At 37.7% G+C, this 16,762-nt stretch overlaps 2 protein-coding genes and 1 long non-coding RNA gene across 3 annotated transcripts; all 3 read right to left on the bottom strand.

Annotated features, from left to right (window-relative positions):
- Positions 1-2,105: 2,105 nt before the first annotated feature.
- On the bottom strand, positions 2,106-3,564 carry LOC149034951 (uncharacterized). The gene is made up of 2 exons (XR_016182133.1): positions 3,053-3,564; positions 2,106-2,699 (listed from the first exon to the last, which is right to left on the bottom strand). It is a non-coding gene; the product is annotated as an uncharacterized LOC149034951 (long non-coding RNA).
- A 2,713-nt stretch (positions 3,565-6,277) lies between these two features.
- On the bottom strand, positions 6,278-8,757 carry LOC113677856 (uncharacterized). Its single transcript, XM_027194696.2, has 6 exons — positions 8,608-8,757; positions 8,286-8,372; positions 7,801-7,959; positions 7,443-7,544; positions 6,785-6,965; positions 6,278-6,662 (listed from the first exon to the last, which is right to left on the bottom strand). The coding sequence occupies exons 1-6, from the start codon at positions 8,608-8,610 to the stop codon at positions 6,523-6,525; spliced, it is 672 nt and encodes a 223-aa protein (XP_027050497.2). The 5' UTR covers positions 8,611-8,757; the 3' UTR covers positions 6,278-6,522.
- Positions 8,758-11,815: 3,058 nt separating this feature from the next.
- Positions 11,816-15,107, bottom strand: LOC113677889 (uncharacterized). The gene is made up of 6 exons (XM_089192449.1): positions 15,096-15,107; positions 14,573-14,665; positions 14,284-14,445; positions 14,001-14,102; positions 13,623-13,773; positions 11,816-12,881 (listed from the first exon to the last, which is right to left on the bottom strand). The coding sequence occupies exons 1-6, from the start codon at positions 15,105-15,107 to the stop codon at positions 12,760-12,762; spliced, it is 642 nt and encodes a 213-aa protein (XP_089048575.1). The 3' UTR covers positions 11,816-12,759.
- Positions 15,108-16,762: the final 1,655 nt, after the last annotated feature.

Raw genomic sequence — 16,762 nt, 5'->3', positions numbered from 1 at the left:
AACAAAGGTCGCCATTTCGTCTGTTTATTGCTCGCCAAAAACTATCAAATGCACTCAAAAGCCTAAAATCTAAAAAAAGTTTACAGGAATCGACCAATCGAGCGAGCGAGCGAGCGAATGGCATTCCCCACATCGTATCTATAACTCGCTCTTGCGCATGCGCGCAATTCACGAGTTAAAAAGGAGGAACACCTTCCACTCCTGATATTCAAAGAAAAAAAGTATTAGTTAGAAATCTATCATTATTACGCTGTATAACTAAGTCTTTAAAGGAGAGCCTCATCCCTTCTCACAAGTCCAGCTGCATCGTCTAAGCTTCTTTTTCACAATTTGAGCTACTATCGAAAACAGCTGGATATCAAGCAGGCGTATACATGGAAAAAGTGAAGCTAACTTCAAGTCAATTCGTGTATTTAAGTACCGTCAGGTGTGCTCACCATCTTTCTGTTGTCCAAACGCTAGTGATCACCGGCTCTTGAGTTCGTTCTTCTTGTGGCAGAGAAATGATTCCTATTTCCACAGTATATGGATAGGAGTCATAAAGCGGTGTTCTTTTATACCTTTACAGAACCTCCTATCTTCCTCATTGTTGCAATCTGATATCGTGGATTGATGACAAAACGGCTGCAGTTGGATCGATTCCCTCATAGATTTAGGGCGTAACTGCTAAAACAGGGTCACAGATCGCAACAGGTCGACCTTACATCAACATACGTGAAAGGAATGCTGGCCCTGTGCAATCGCAATAGGTTCTTTTCACTGCATTTCCAAACGTGAAGTAGTAGTGATAACAAAGACGTATCTTTTCAGGGTCCGTAGCTCCACGTACATATTTGTGAGACCCCATAATTAAACTGCTTGTGAGGCTCACCATTGAACAAGTGAATGATATAAAGTTTCACTTCCTTTAGCAGTAACCTTACTGCGCATACTCAAAAAAAATGATCAAAATAGATTTCTGAGAGATGCGATTAGAACTTGATACTTGCCGGAAGAGAATAACATGAAGTGACTGATAACAGGCTTTAGGGTTATTCAGACCGCAGGTAACGTAAGTCGAACTCTTTGTGGTCTGTACTCCTTCGTTTTTGGGAAAATAATTCTCACAGGCATTCACGGTCAATTTGAAATGCCATCCCATGAAATAATGATTAGTAGTGTTGGGGAACTGTTCCAATACCAGTTAACAGATTCCTTTAAGTCATAAATAGATATCTATTTCACTTCAGATTTCACTAACATGTCCAATTGTTGTTGACAGGCAAAAATTGATTGATATACAAGTATCGCCGTTGGACATGCTCAGTGGTGCCATTGCTAAAGGAAGAGTATTTGGAAGGTTAAGTACAGGTGATTTGTAGACAAAAGTAGGTATTGGAGGATTGTGTATCGAAAAACTGACGAATCTCGTTCAAAGTAGCTTCAAGATTTATCGTATGCAAAAAAATATCAGAAACTTTGTCAATTATATACCTCCGCCCATTTCAAAATTGATAAAAAATTGGACCACAAACACAAAGAGCTTTTATAATCAGCTGCAACTTAGAAATGCTATGTAACAAAGTGACAAAATATCAGGTGCCCTTCCTTCAGCAGCCATCTCACTGCGCATGCTCCAAAATGAGTAAAACGGATTTGTGTGGATCACGATTTGTGTTGTCCTCGGTGATTGATTGCAGACCAAAGGGTTATCAGACCACATGTCTATTTTCCCTCGCAGTGGCCAAAACAAATCTTCTCTGCGTGCATGGGAGATTTTAGATGTGAATTATGGACTCCAGAGAAATCTGTCGTTAGACTTTTTGAATACCTGCCCAGAATTCATAATTGGTGTTTATTTCAAGAGTAACGCTACTGGACATGCGTGGTAATGTCGTTGCTGAAGCAGGTGCAATTGGAAGGTTAACTTCAACTGTATTAAAATCGTCGGCGCGGAAAGAAATAATGAATGACGGTGAGTTGAAAGATGGAAACATTTCAGCCGAAAGTTCTGTCTTTCGCAGGTGGATAGCAGATCAACAGGGCTCATTTTCAGTTTTGTACCTCTTCTAACTTACAAAAACAACAACAATAAAACAAATTTATAAAAACATCGAGACGAAACATCTTGGCCAAAACCATTTAATCTAGTCTGGATTGAGTGTTTTTTGAGACAGTAGATCTCACTATCAGCGTTATACCACCGTTCATCTCCAAAACAACAAACAAACGTGGACACGCTTGTAATCCAACTGTTACATACTGTTCGGTGACACGTGCAATTACTCGTGTAACTTATACTTTTGATAATGCTGTTAGTTTATTGGAACTTGACTTCCGAGCTGAAGCAAGTGTAATTCGGAGGTCAAGTTCCAGTAAACTAATAGCATCAACAAAAGCATAAGTTACACGAGTAATTGCACGTGCCACAAAAATATATTTCAGGTAAAATTTTGAGTTAGATTTGAAATCATCTCTTAAAACTCTGTCATAAAGGTAACATCCTCGCCATTTCAAGGTAAAGTACTCTCGTTTCTTTTTAGTTTCACAGTTTTTTTTCCTATCGTTCCAGTATCCCTGCTGCATAAAGGAACATCGTGTAATCAGAAGGCTTGACCCCGCAAGTGCACTTCCTTTAGCAATCACGTAACCGCGCATGTACAGTGCCATTCGCTGGGGATTAATCTGTCTCATCACGTGCGAATAGCTAATAACAAAGCCTTTTGAAAAAGAAAAGGTAGCATTTGTTTGCAGTGTGTAGGGTATGCAAATAATTGAATCTTTAGAAGGCTAACAAATTTGTGCTAACACGCTGGGTTATCTGGGTGCCTCAACACAAACAAGTGAACAAGCAAAGCAGCAAAAGTATCACCGTAGACTGTAGAACGTTAAGACCCTTACCTAAAATATGAGACCAGGATTCTCTAAATTTAGCCATACAATTTGATATTATCATCAGCGGGGAGACAATAACAAAGAACAAGCTTAAGGAACTGTTGCAATGGCCATGTACTATTAATGATGGTAGACATGGCTTCTGTGCGCACCACGTTAGGCATGATAAACTCCTTACCTCTTTTAAGTTTGATGGTGCAAGTGCCCTACGATATGTCTTGATAGTAATATGGCCTCATTGTGAACTCTGCGAAGTGGTTCAGCGGACGCTGTTCCTCACGGATTGTGTCGCGAAACTGAATTTCAACCAATAAGTAAATCCACCAAGTACCACAGGTTCAAGAGGCCACACAGAGGAAATAATTGCGGAGTCTATACAATACTTTAGCAGAGGGTGAGAATGGGTTTAAAGATTTTCTTCCGAATATATAGACGAACGAGAACGCATAGGAGCAGAGCTCTTGTACAGCGTCGGCAATGCTGTCAATGCACGCACTGAAACCTCTCACCTCTGGGATCTTGCACATTTCCTCGCGCTGATCTGAAGTCCTGTATTTCACTGTTTCCATCAAACACAAACACGGCTGATAGCTTGGAAGAACTAGGCTAGAATCCTGAGCAAAAAATCATCTTATCGCTGCCTTCTTTAGATAGGAAAAGTACAAAATTGAATTACGTGACTGAGTCACTGGTCACGGTTAACTTCAGAATGTGTTGTTATAGATTACGCGCAGTCCCTCGTTTGGGGCGAAGTCCGTCGCGCGAGTAAAAAAACACATCAGAGATGAAAAGGGAAAAAAAGATGTTAGCGCGCTACCAGGAGCTCTTGGAATGAGGCAAAGTAAGCAATGAGTAAATTTTTTCTTGGTTTATTTTTTTTTCTACCTGCACCACGGACTTCGCTTAAAAAGGAGGAACTACTCGTAGTCGTAATGCTGTTATCGCCGGTTACACTTAATAAAATCCTGTAGTTTGGTTCTGAAACGTTCTTACAGGCTTGAATAGCCTTAGCTCTCTAAACTCAAATATAAAAGAACAGAAACCAATTTTTCAAAAAAGTACCACGTTGACCGAAAACTAATCAATGATATCCGAGACGTTTTGTTCACCTTTTTAGTCACGAGACAGAATCATTTGCCGTAATTTAGCCGTTTAAAATGTTTAAAGAATCAATCAGTGTGTTCTAAAATCTTTGCCCTATTATCTTTCCTTTTTAAAGTGGTTACAATCTAAGATTTATGAAGTTACCAATATAAATGGTCGGAGTCTGCTCAACGGACTAATTTGCATAATTCTGCTGTCACGCTAGCAAAATCACCAAAAGTTTGAAGTCACTTAGGCGAAGGAAATTTATAAGTGAAAGATGTTTCTAAATTTCTATGCTTTCGAACATCTTATTAAAAGAAATCAACCGAAGTTTTGAATGGTCTGGTCTGGACTTGAGAAATATTACCCAAGAAAGAAAGAGTACTTTTGACAAATTTCCGAAAGCTGTCTAACGGGTGTTTTTAAATAAATTAGATCACTGGAGTAACTTCATTACAGGGTGGCGCTGAAGGAGCAATCAAAAAATATTTGATTTGCAAAGAGAGTCGTTTTAGCAAATATTCGATTAAGAAAAAAATACCGAACTAAATTAACTGGACTCACAGTTCTAAATAAGTTAGTTAATAATCCCACCCTTACTTTACTTAAAGTCGTAAATAACGTCCACCTCCCCAGCGTTGGAACTGAATTCATCTTTAGGGTGCGAAAAGTCTCCGTTTGATTTTTGGTGTCGATTGTAATATTTTCAATGTAATCTTCACCACCAACGTTGATTTTAACTTTGTGCTGAAACACGGTTGAATTCTACGAGAAAAAAGGGGAGAAACATGAATACTCTAACTTCTTCTGCGGAATGCCTTTTCCTTGTTATTAACTTATCTGGAGAAAGTATCAGAAAGCAAAGAGAAACATTGAAAAATTGGTTGAGATTAAAAAGGAGAATGCAAAGAAAAGAGGTTGGAAAAAAGGCGAAGATTTAGAATTCTATAACTTACGTAAAATTGAACAATAATTTTTGAAGAAATATTAAGACTCAGCAGTTTGTAGAGTCTGAAATTCTCAAGGAATCATGGAAATCTGAATATTTTCAGTCAAAATAGAGACCTAGCCTAATAGCAATAGGAAAAACTGAGAGACTTTCAATTGGTTAATTGTTGAGACTGATATTGGTCAGCCAATAAACTTTATGTGAAGCATCTCAATATCAGTTTTCACCCAAAAAATACAGTCATCAGGTCTTGCCATTAATTTTGCTGAACAAAACAAAAGATGATTTGCCGTAGAGTAAAAGACTGTCTTCAGGTCAATAAGTTACAAGTTAAGCTTTTCAGCCCATCATAACTGCTGGTTTTACACTGTTGCGTAATGAATGAGAGTTATGTCTGCATTTTCCCAGCACTTATTAGAGGTCCAGGGAAGGTGCGCAGGCTCGCAGAGGGTAGTGGGACTAAAGTCGGTGATTCACGGCCGTCAAGAATATGAGACACTGTCACAGTCACACGCGTGACTATCTCGCTTAAGCTTCTTCCTTGCAAGTTTTCCCGCGTTATTGAATAAAGTTTTGTTTTTGCTTGTCTTCATTTTTCGATTTTATTCCTATACCGTTAAGAGTCAGCATTAAATCTATTATTTTCCACTTAAAACCAGAGTGACCGTAGGTCATGATCAACGCATCTCATGTTAACGCCATCAGGCGTCTTGTTATTGATGTAACGCAAGTGTTGAACTGATCAGAATACATAAAATTTTCTGCGAGTTGCACTGCTGTTCGGGAACCACGTTCCTTTTTTCTCTTTTCCTCGCTGGGTTTTGCAGGTTTTCGTGTTCTTAGCTTTGGTGCATTTTTTCTACCTTTTTTAGCACAGTTGATATCTGTACAGATGGTGAAGCTAAATTAAGGGCAAGGTGTAGATATTTTCAATATTTTGTGTCTGGTTGAGTAGTGAAGACAACATTTACCTAAAAATCGGATCTCGGAGATTAGATAATAGAAGGATGGAAGACAATTCAGCGTGGCTATTCCCTGAAATTTATCCAACTTCACGGTTTGTTTTTCCTTGACCTAAAATTTTCTGGTTCGTTATTTGCAATCTACATTAATCCTTCACACCCCAACATCAGTATACATCTTCTCCACACTGTTCAATACACAAGGAGAATTTGTGTCACAATCAAGAACTCCATCGGTTGGTGATCATTTCTTTTATTCTCATGACCCTTGCGTGTGATTCAGGACTGATGATGTAAGGAGAAATTAGATGCTAATCACTCTCAGGAGTTAAATGGTCCGTCAGTTGTTAGTTTGATGTGGGGATGTCTAAACTCTGAATCACAAAACACACCAGAGATTTGAATGACTTGATTCATCTGATTCTTTATTGATTTTGCAAACACGTGAACTCTACAAACAAATGTTAAAATGTAAAAAAAAAGACCTAAATATAAGTAAATTAGTAAGGTTTTTTTTGCTAGCTGCGATTTTAAGCACATTTTGTAACATGAAATCAATATGTAATTAGAAAAAAAACGCATATATTTTCATTTCTTGGCTGAGGTTTTTGGATCAGGAGGTTGTCTCATTAAACGACTATTAGCCTTCGTTCAGTAGCAAGTTACGAAAATGCATACCCTACGCCAAATCGGGCAATAATAGTAACCATTAGATGTTTGTACTAGTACGTAACGTTGGATATACCAATAGCAGTAGATGCAGAGGTCTCTCTTAACCCTGTCTTTACCACCTGGAAAATGAGAGTGAAAATTTATAATTAACTCGACTTATAATTAACTCTTTGGGAATTAACTCCTTAGCGGTCCCACTTAAAGCGATTAAAAAGAACTCTAAACAAAAGGTAACAAATACCTTGGATGTTTTCTTTTTCCACACTCATAGTGACCTGCTTCCTCTTGATGCGATAAATGGGAAATTTGGCACACATTGCAGCCATTTCATCACTCAGAGTGGAACGATCATTCACAGTGCCAACAACTTCGTAATCGTCTTCAGTAGTATTAGCAGATTGTGAGGAACCTGAAGCACTTTGCTGAAAAAGCGATTCAGAAAAGAAATGAGTTGCTTCCCATCAAATTTAAATTTAAATTTTACTCATTCCATAATTATAATCTTGCTTAAGATCTCAGGAGATAATGGAGTTAAGATCATGTTCGAAGCCCTCAGTTGTTTTGATGACTGATTTATTGTCCACGAGCACTACAAGAAGTCAAAACTGGGATATGACAGTATGAAAAGACATTGTTTTTATATTAGAGCTTATTGATTAGCCTGAGCCGGAAGAAGGTCGATAATCATTTCGACCATGAATATGTCAGTTATGACATTTAATTAGAGAAAAGCCAAAAAAATCGCCTTCTGAACACATACCATCTTTAAAACTGACACTTTACTGTAAACGATAATTTCAAGGAAACAGAAATGCATCAAAAGACGATAGCTTTATCGTGAACTTCAGTGTAAAGTTAGAGCATCGATCGTTGCTCGCGAACTAAGAAAGGAAAGTTACCTTGTCAAGTGTATTTTTGAGGTCTTGAGGCTTTGGAGCGTTTTCAGTGGATTCACTCAAGAAACAGGCTTTGTGTTCAGGCATTCGGCGCATAACCAAGTTCTGTACGAAAAACATCAGCAAGTAAATGAGTAAACAGTAACTATGAATTTTAAATAGTAAAATATCCATTTAAAAATCTTAAATTTTAAACCGCTCTCGGTTAGCTCTTTCTAATTGTAGGGCGCCTTACTGCCGTGTGGGAGGTCAAGGGTTCAAGTCCTCGACCAACACTCAGTGTCTTAAAAATAACCGAGGAGAATGGAGAGGAGTGCTGCCTTTGCTATGCTTATTTACTTTGCTATGCTAATTTACTTACTCTTTTAAAGTCATAGACTTCGTCCACTTCTCCTGCGCTGGAAGATTTCGTTTTTGGAATGTGATAAGTTTCCGTCTGTTTCTCGGTGTCGATTTTGACTTCTTGTTCATACTCTTCGTCACCATCTTTGGCTTTAACTTTGTATTTGGACAAAGTTTCCTGCGGAACAAAATATTATATAATATTTACGTTTATGTTTCTATTGTTCTGGTCTCATTCACGTGGACTTTAACAGCGAACCTGATGTTTCTACAAATTAATTAAAGAAACATGGACTAAACGCGTTTAACGGCTCTGTATCGGCACAAATTACAGCTATGAACTGCATAAATAAAAAAATTCTTTCAGCATTGTGCGGGAACAACTAAGTCTCCGGAAACCTTGTATCACAGTTAAAGATTGATGGCTAAAAGTACACTGACGATGAAAGACTGCAAAACTGCAGATTGATATATGATAACACTAATGAGTATTTTTACTTTTACCTTTTCTTCATCTTGGCATTTACAAGTGGGCGCTGCAAATGTGGCAGCCACGAACAAGGCAAAGAAAATGAGGTACACCTTCCACTCCTGATGATAAAAGAAAAAAGCATCAGTTAGAAATATATGATTTTCACGCTGTATAACTAAGCCTTGAAAGGAGAGCCCCATCCCTTCTCACAAGTCCAGCTGCATCGTCTAAGCTTCTTTTTCACAATTTGAGCTACTATCAGAAATAGCTGGATATCAAGCATGCGTATGCATGAAAAAAGTGAAGCTAACTTCTAGTCAATTCGTGTATTTAAGTACCGTCAAATGTGCTCACCATCTTTCTGTTGTCCAAACTCTGGTGACGACCGGCTCTTAAGTTCGTTCTTCTTGTGGCAGAGAAATGATTCCTATTTCCACAGTATATGGATAGGAGTCATAAAGCGGTGTTCTTTTATACCTTTACAGAACCTCCTATCTTCCTCATTGTTGTAATCTGATATAGTGGATTGATGACAAAACGTCTGCAGTTGCATCGATTCCCTCATAGATTCAGGGCGTAACTGCTATAGCAGGGTCACAGATCGCAGAGGGTCAACTTTACATCAACATACGTAAAGGGCATGCTACCCCTGTACAATCGCAATAGGTTCTTTCCACTGTATTTCCAAACGTGAAGTAGTAGTGATAACAAAGACGTATCTTTTCAGGGTCCTTAGCTCCACGTATATATCTGTGAGACCCCATAATTAAACTGCTTGTGAGGCTCAACATTGAACACGTGAATGATATAAAGTTTCACTTCCTTTAGAAGTAACCTTACTGCGCATACTCAAAAAAAATGATCAAAAATAGATTTCTGAGAGTTGCGATTAGAACTTGATAGCAGGGTCACAGATCGCAGAGGGTCAACTTTACATCAACATACGTAAAGGGCATGCTACCCCTGTACAATCGCAATAGGTTCTTTCCACTGTATTTCCAAACGTGAAGTAGTAGTGATAACAAAGACGTATCTTTTCAGGGTCCTTAGCTCCACGTATATATCTGTGAGACCCCATAATTAAACTGCTTGTGAGGCTCAACATTGAACACGTGAATGATATAAAGTTTCACTTCCTTTAGCAGTAACCTTACTGCGCATACTCAAAAAAATGATCAAAAATAGATTTTTGAGAGTTGCGATTAGAACTTGATACATGCCGGAAGAGAATAAAATGAAGTGACTGATAACAGGCTTCAGGGTTATTCAGACCGCAGGTAACGTAAGTCGAAATCTTTGTGGTCTGTACTCCTTCGTTTTTGGGAAAAGAATTCTCACAGGCATTCACGGTCAATTTGAAATGCCATCTTATGAAATTATGATTAGAAGTGTTGGAGAACTGTTCCAATACCAGTTAACAGATTCCTTTAAGTCATAAATAGATATCTATTTCACTTCAGATTTCACTAACATGTCCAATTGTTGTTGACAGGCAAAAATCGATTGATATACAAGTATCGCCGTTGGACATGCTCAGTGGTGCCATTGCTAAAGGAAGAGTATTTGGAAGGTTAAGTACAGGTGATTTGTAGACAAAAGTAGGTATTGGAGGATTGTGTCAAAACCATTTAATCTTGTCTGGATTGACTGTTTTTTGAGACAGCAGATCTCACTATCAGCGTTATACCACCGTTCATCTCCAAAACAACAGACAAACGTGGACACGCTTGTAATCCAACTGTTACATACTGTTCGGTGACACGTGCAATTACTCGTGTAACTTATACTTTTGATAATGCTGTTAGTTTATTGGAACTTGACTTCCGAGCTGAAGCAAGTGCAATTCGGAGGTCAAGTTCCAGAAAACTAATAGCATCAACAAAAGCATAAGTTACACGAGTAATTGCACGTGCCACAAAAATATATTTCAGGCAAAATTTTGAGTAAGATTTGAAATCATCTCTTAAAACTCTGTCATAAAAGGTAACATCTTCGCCATTTTAAGGTAAAGTACTCTCGTTTCTTTTTAGTTTCACAGTTTTTTTCCTATTGTTCCAGTATCCCTGCTGCCTAAAGGAACATCGTGTAATCAGAAGGCTTGACACCGCGAATGCACTTCCTTTAGCAATCACGTAACCGCGTATGTTCAGTGCCATTCGCCGGGGATTTATCTGTCTCATCACGTGCGAATAGCTAATAACAAAGCCTTTTGAAAAAGAAAAGGTAGCATTTGTTTGCAGTGCGTAGGACATGCAGATAATTGAATCTTTAGGAGGCTAACAAAGTTGTGCTAACACGCTGGGTTATCTGGGTGCCTCAATACAAACAAGCGAACAAGCAAAGCAACAAAAGTATCACCGTAGACTGTAGAACGTAAAGACCCCTACCTAAAATATGAGACCAGGATTCTCTAAATTTAGCCATACAATTTGATATTATCATCACTTTTCTCAGATTATCGTAAGAGGGAAATGTTGAGTTAGATTTGCAGTGTCCACCCTCGCGTTCATCTTTTCAATAAATCAATTTTTACATCGCAATATTTGAAGGAACAGCGATCATACCCTGGCTGCGGTCGCTCATCATGATAACTCAAAGCTATTTTGCTGTGAAGCGCTGTGTGAAAATAGTTTTCAAACCTAAAAGTTTAACATCTATGTGAGGTTAATATTTATTGTTATATTATCTTTGTCAAACGACAGTTAATCAGTATTATTGTAAAACTATATTTTATCCTTTCCTTCCATCGGGCACAATAAGCATTTTGGAAATTTGTGCCCACTAGGGGACAATAACAAAAGGTGTTATTAATGATAATTGTCAATGAACAATTCGAATGCGTGACACGACACCTGACCTGACGAATTATTTATCAACAGCGTACATTGATTACACCTTCTAGACAGTACAGTTACAGCGTCAGTTATTGCCAAACAACTGAGTTGAAAACGTAAATTGACCACCATAAAGAGTATAATATAAAGGCTGACGTTTCGAGCGTTAGCCCTTTGTCAGAGCGATTGAGTTTCGAATGATCTGGTATGGACTTGAGAAATATCACCCAAGAAAGAAAGAGCGCTTTTGACCAACTTCAGAAAGCTGTCTAACGGGTGTTTTTAAATCAACTATGACGAAACTCTGAATAAATACATATCAAATTTGAAATGCTTTTCAAACCTCTTATATATCACACAATGTAGGAATACAAACGATTTCTTGCTGCATGTAGTGTATTGCGAGGAGCGAGCTTGTCAACTTTTGAAAGTTTCGATGTCGCAAGACGTTAAAAAAGGCCTTTTCTTGAGCTTTGATTATTGAGAGCTTTAAAAAAATTTTTTGACGTATTTCCAGAAACCAATGCGGTTTTATTTACTCGCTACCAAAGATAGTTTAACGGGCAAAGTTTGTGGCAAAACTTTTTCCGATGCGAACACCTTGGACCGCTCTTACAGAGATCGCTATTTAAGTTTCAATTCTTCTGATAAGAAAACAGCTTCATTGAAAGGGAACATCTATCAACACCAGTGTTATTTTCAGTAATGTAAAGAGATAACCTGGGTGATACGTTAAACAAGCGGCTTTATTTTACTTACTCATAGTCTTACAATGATCATTAGTTATTTATTCCGCTAACAAGTAAGTACAGGCCTCGCGTCGAAAGCATCGCCATGACTTCCTCCAGTTTACACGGTTTGATAACAAATTAGATGTGTTGAGTACACAGATTTTACCAGATCACATTCAGAATTTATCTTTCTCCTTAATCACGTTGAGATGGTCTTTTCGCTTCACCGTAGCTTATGATTAAGCTGTGTTTGAGTTGGAGATCAACACAGATGACTGAATATAAGTTTATGTGTAGCTAATTGTAACCAAGCTTCCGTCATGCCCATGCAAGTTAGTCATTACAGCGCTATTCTTTAACGCAAGTAGCATGCAAAGAGCAACATTTGATCAACAAAATCTTAACTTAAGAACAAGTGTCGGTAAAAACTAAATCGGTCACTTACTAATCGATAATTTTTCTCACAATTGTTTTAAGATTTTGAGACTAATTTGAAAAAAAAGTTGATTTTGTTTCCTTTTATTATTGATTCGACACCCTATGTTTCCCTTGGCTAAAAGCTGCACTCGTTTTTTTCTTTTAATATAGAAAGTTTTAAGATCCAATTACATCATTTTTTCCGTTTTCGTTAGCCGTTATTCGAGCAGTGGTCATCCTCATGATTGTTGGAGGCCATTTCGGAAAATGCCATAATACTTTTTCATACGCATTTTGGGTGACACGTCATCAGTTCTTATTTGATTTTCAACCCATTCTCCCCAGCTGATATTTTTGGCTCTCTATATGGATTCCTCAGCCATACAGAGTGCTTCTGTACAGGGTTTGTTCACACTTTCCGAATTCCAATGTGTCACCTTAATAAAGGAGTTATGGATAATTACGCCCCACGCGTGAAAGAGTATTATGGTATTTTTCGAAGTGTCCTATCTGCCTTCTTCATCTTACGTACATCGCCAGACATAAAATATAAATCTGCAGTAACACCACCCTAGTCTAGTCCATGTCCATCGCCAATAATAGTAGTAGTAACGGAGACATATTCGTCGTCTGAATCTCTTACCAACTGCAAAAATGAGAAAAGTCAGTGTATTACGTTGCGCACCCTTAAAGCGCATGGGTTCATGCAAGATTCTCTAAGCCAGGGCTTACTTAGTAATGATAACCATGAATTAAGACAAAAACACTTAATGTAAAACCATGCTGTCCCTGTAGAAGCCAAAGAGGAGCGTAAATAAAGGGGATAAGCTTTTAAAGAAACTGAAACATTCCCTCTGACGAAGGGCTAACGCACGAAACGTCAACTTATTTTTTACGGTGGCTCAGTTGATAATACTAAATGACCCTACGATCTTAAATAGCCCGTTCGCAGTAGTGCACTGTGATAAACAAAACTTCCGGAAAATAAAAATGAATTATTGAATGGGTTGTTTTAGAGCAAGCTGGATACTTAGTGAAGGTGCTGAAAAGTGTTCAATGTCATGTGTTTACTTGAACCGAAACCCTGGACTTATAAGAACAAATATCAGAGCTTGGAAAGAAATGAAAGACTTCCAAACTCATCAAATATGCTGGCGAGATTTCTGATCGGAAAGGTTCGGAGACCACTATTTTTCGAGTTACGCGTTCGCTTAGCCTCTCCTTGAACGTACCAACTAGTCAAGTTAAAGGCTCTATGATAAGGTTTGACTGCAGACGAACGATTTTGGCGTCAAAAAGTAAAGAACTGGGGCTTGACTGAGTTTAAAAAATCGCAGCCACATCGAACGTAAAGTGAAAATTGACGACAAAACACGAGGAGTCTTACCACTTCTCTTCTTAATGTGATAAATTGGCAGCTTGGAACACATTTCTGCCATTTCATCGCTCAAACTTGATCGGTCGCTGACGATACCATCAACTTCGTAATCGAGCCTTGACGAATTTCCAGCTTGTGGGGCCTGTGATGTACCATTCATCTTGAAAATATTTTGAATAGAAAAAATAAATTTAGTTACGGAGAGTCTTTTTAGCCGGACTCATTTGTAGAAACATTCCGATTAAAGTTGGTTTTGAAACCATCTATATTCAGTGTTCACTGATTGGACCCAAATTATTAAATTGCACGAAACAAGAAAATATGTCTTTATGCAATGATTAGTAATTACGGACCAGAAAAGTGAGCATAAATTTAAAATGAACTCACCTGGTCAAGTGCTCTTTTGAGATCGTTGGGTCCAGGGGCATTTTCAGTGATGTTACTCAAAAAACAGGCTTTTTGAGCAGACATTCGACGCATGACTAAATTCTACAAAAGGAAAAGTAACTTCATTTCAGGGAGGCGCTAAAGGAGCAATCACGAAATATTTGAATTGCAAAGAGAGTTGTTCTTAGGAAATATTCGATTAAGAAAAACAAATGCCAAATTAAATTAACTAGACTCACGGTTCTAATAACTTAGTCAATAATCCCACCCTTTCTTCACTTACTCTGTTAAAGTCGTAAATAACGTCCACCTCCCCAGCGTTGGAAGAATTCATCTTGGGGATGTGAAAAGTCTCCGTTTGATTTTTGGTGTCGATTGTAATATTTTCAATGTAATCTTCACCATCGACGTTGATTTTAACTTTGTACTGAAACACGGTTGAATTCTACGAGAAAAAAAGGAGAAACATGAATACTCTAACTTCTTCTGCGGAATGCTTTTCCCTTGATATTAACTGCAAAAGAAAGACACATACATCTAACTTCAATAACCAGGGCTACTTTTTTCTTTACCTTTTCATCCGGTCCGCACTCTTTACAGCCAGGGGCTGCAGATGCAGCGATAACAAACAACAGTAGGAAACAAAGTTGAAAACATTTCAGCTCCTAGTAATTGAGACAAACGAGAGCATTTTAACTCAAACCATAAGCTAAAATCTCAACACTGGTTCGATGCAAACGAAAAACATTTAGAGCAGCAAACTCACCATCTTTCCGAAATGAAATCTTGAAAGATCTTGACTTCTGAGTGTAGCAAAGGCTTGTTAGTTTATCCTCAGTATTCAGGGCGTAGCTTTTTTATACCATTTGAGATATTCCAATTCAACTGCTTCGCATTTCTAGCCTTATATCATGAAGTTACGATATTTACACCTAAATTGGAATCGTTGTCTCAGTATTGTCTTAGTTCTTGTAGAGATGCTATCACGTTGGATCAGTTTAGCAGCCATACTGGTCTTGACATTTCAATATCACTTTAGTATTGTATTTCAGCGAAGGTAACAATGCAACGTGATATGTATAGAATTATCATTACTTTGACGGGCATTTTGGTGCATATTGCAAACGAAAATAGATATTTTGGCTTTTAGCCCGCTCTCACATTGGCATGATTGTTCAAACTGTTTCGTTATTTTTTTTTTTTCAGTTTTCATTTTCTCCACCCCATCCAAAGCGATAATAACAGTAAAACAGTCTACGTCTTTGGGCACGAACTGTTTCGTTGTTATGTGTGTTTTTTTTTTTTTCAGTTTTTATTTTCTCCATCCACTCCAAAGTGAAAATGATAGTAAACCAATTAATGTTCTTGGGCATAAACATGTTTTAGGCGGTCAAGCCCTCATCATACGACTCGGGTTAAAATGATCCTGAAAAGAGCCCAAAACATATTTGTGCCCAGGAAGATAAATAAACTGCTTTGTTTCAACAAATAAAGTTACTCAATCCTTCTTTAAGACGAGAAAAGACGGGTATATTTCAAAGTCCAAATAACACAAGTTGTTTACTTCCTTAAGCTGACCTTTGTACACTTGCGCAAACACTGAGATATATAGAAAGGAATTCTAATACAAAAATATCCAAATATGGAAAAAAATTCGTAATACTTAGGAAATATGTTGTTATATCAGTCCTAAAGCTTCAATACAGAGTTATAGCTAAAGTTTTCCAGTGAGCAAATTTCGAGTTCCACACCGTCCCGCAATTTTATTTTTTATTAAGTTAATTACTAATGGTGGAACTTTGTTGTTTGTAATTATTATTACTGGAGTAATTTTGAAACTGTAAATGAATAGGGACAACTCTCTTTAGATTTTCGAAGACTTGAAAAGACTTGTGACTGAAAATATTTTTTTTGAACATAACATGAAATAATTTATGTTGATTAGTGAACTCACTGGTAACCGTCTGACGCGGTCATACGGTGTGATTTGACAAATATTGACCCAACCGACCACTTTTGCCAGTTGTTTACCCTACCTTATTAATAAAATTTTATAAACTAGGAAGTATTATGACAAGAAACGCTAATTCGGCGACGCAGAAATTGAGAAAGATATTCTCACAAAATGGCGTCAGTCTGAAAGAGACAAAATCAAGACAAAAATATGAAGGAAACGCAGACTCGTGCGTAGATTGATTGCATGCTTTCCAAATGAACCAGCTATGCAGATTTTTATCTCATCGCTAGCATAGCATCAGCAATACTCTGTCATTCATTTCTCAGGAAAAATCTAAACTGAGAAGCGCATAGCTCATTCCATCACATTGCACCATACATATTTTAAAACATGTTGGTTCTTTATATTTCAGAGCAAGGTATTTTAATATTAAAACTTTCAAACCAAAAGGAAAAGAAAGCACAGGGGCTTTTACACAGCCGCAAGCAATAAACATAGAATTTACTTCCTCTTGGTAACAGTCTGCTTTCGATATTTCAAACAATTTCAACCACCGCCCACAACATACTCCACCGAAACTGACACCTTCGGGATATTGGGGGAATGTTTTGATATTGGCCAGTATTAGCCCGTATTTGTCGCGCAAACATGGCGAGGAAAGCAACAGGCATTGCTAAAGCATGATATTAAGAAGGTTTGTGAATTAAACTAAAGAAGTACAGGATTCCTAATGGTAAATATTTATTAGGTTAAATTTAAGTTACACAAAACCATGAAAAAGCTTAGTCGGATAAAGAAGGATACA

The sequence above is a fragment of the Pocillopora damicornis genome, chromosome 13 (assembly GCF_964200805.1).
Source record: "Pocillopora damicornis chromosome 13, jaPocDami1.2, whole genome shotgun sequence".
NCBI classification, from domain to species: domain Eukaryota; kingdom Metazoa; phylum Cnidaria; class Anthozoa; order Scleractinia; family Pocilloporidae; genus Pocillopora; species Pocillopora damicornis.
The sequence above is the reverse complement of the archived record's forward strand: the minus strand, read 5'-3'. Positions and strand labels throughout refer to the sequence as shown.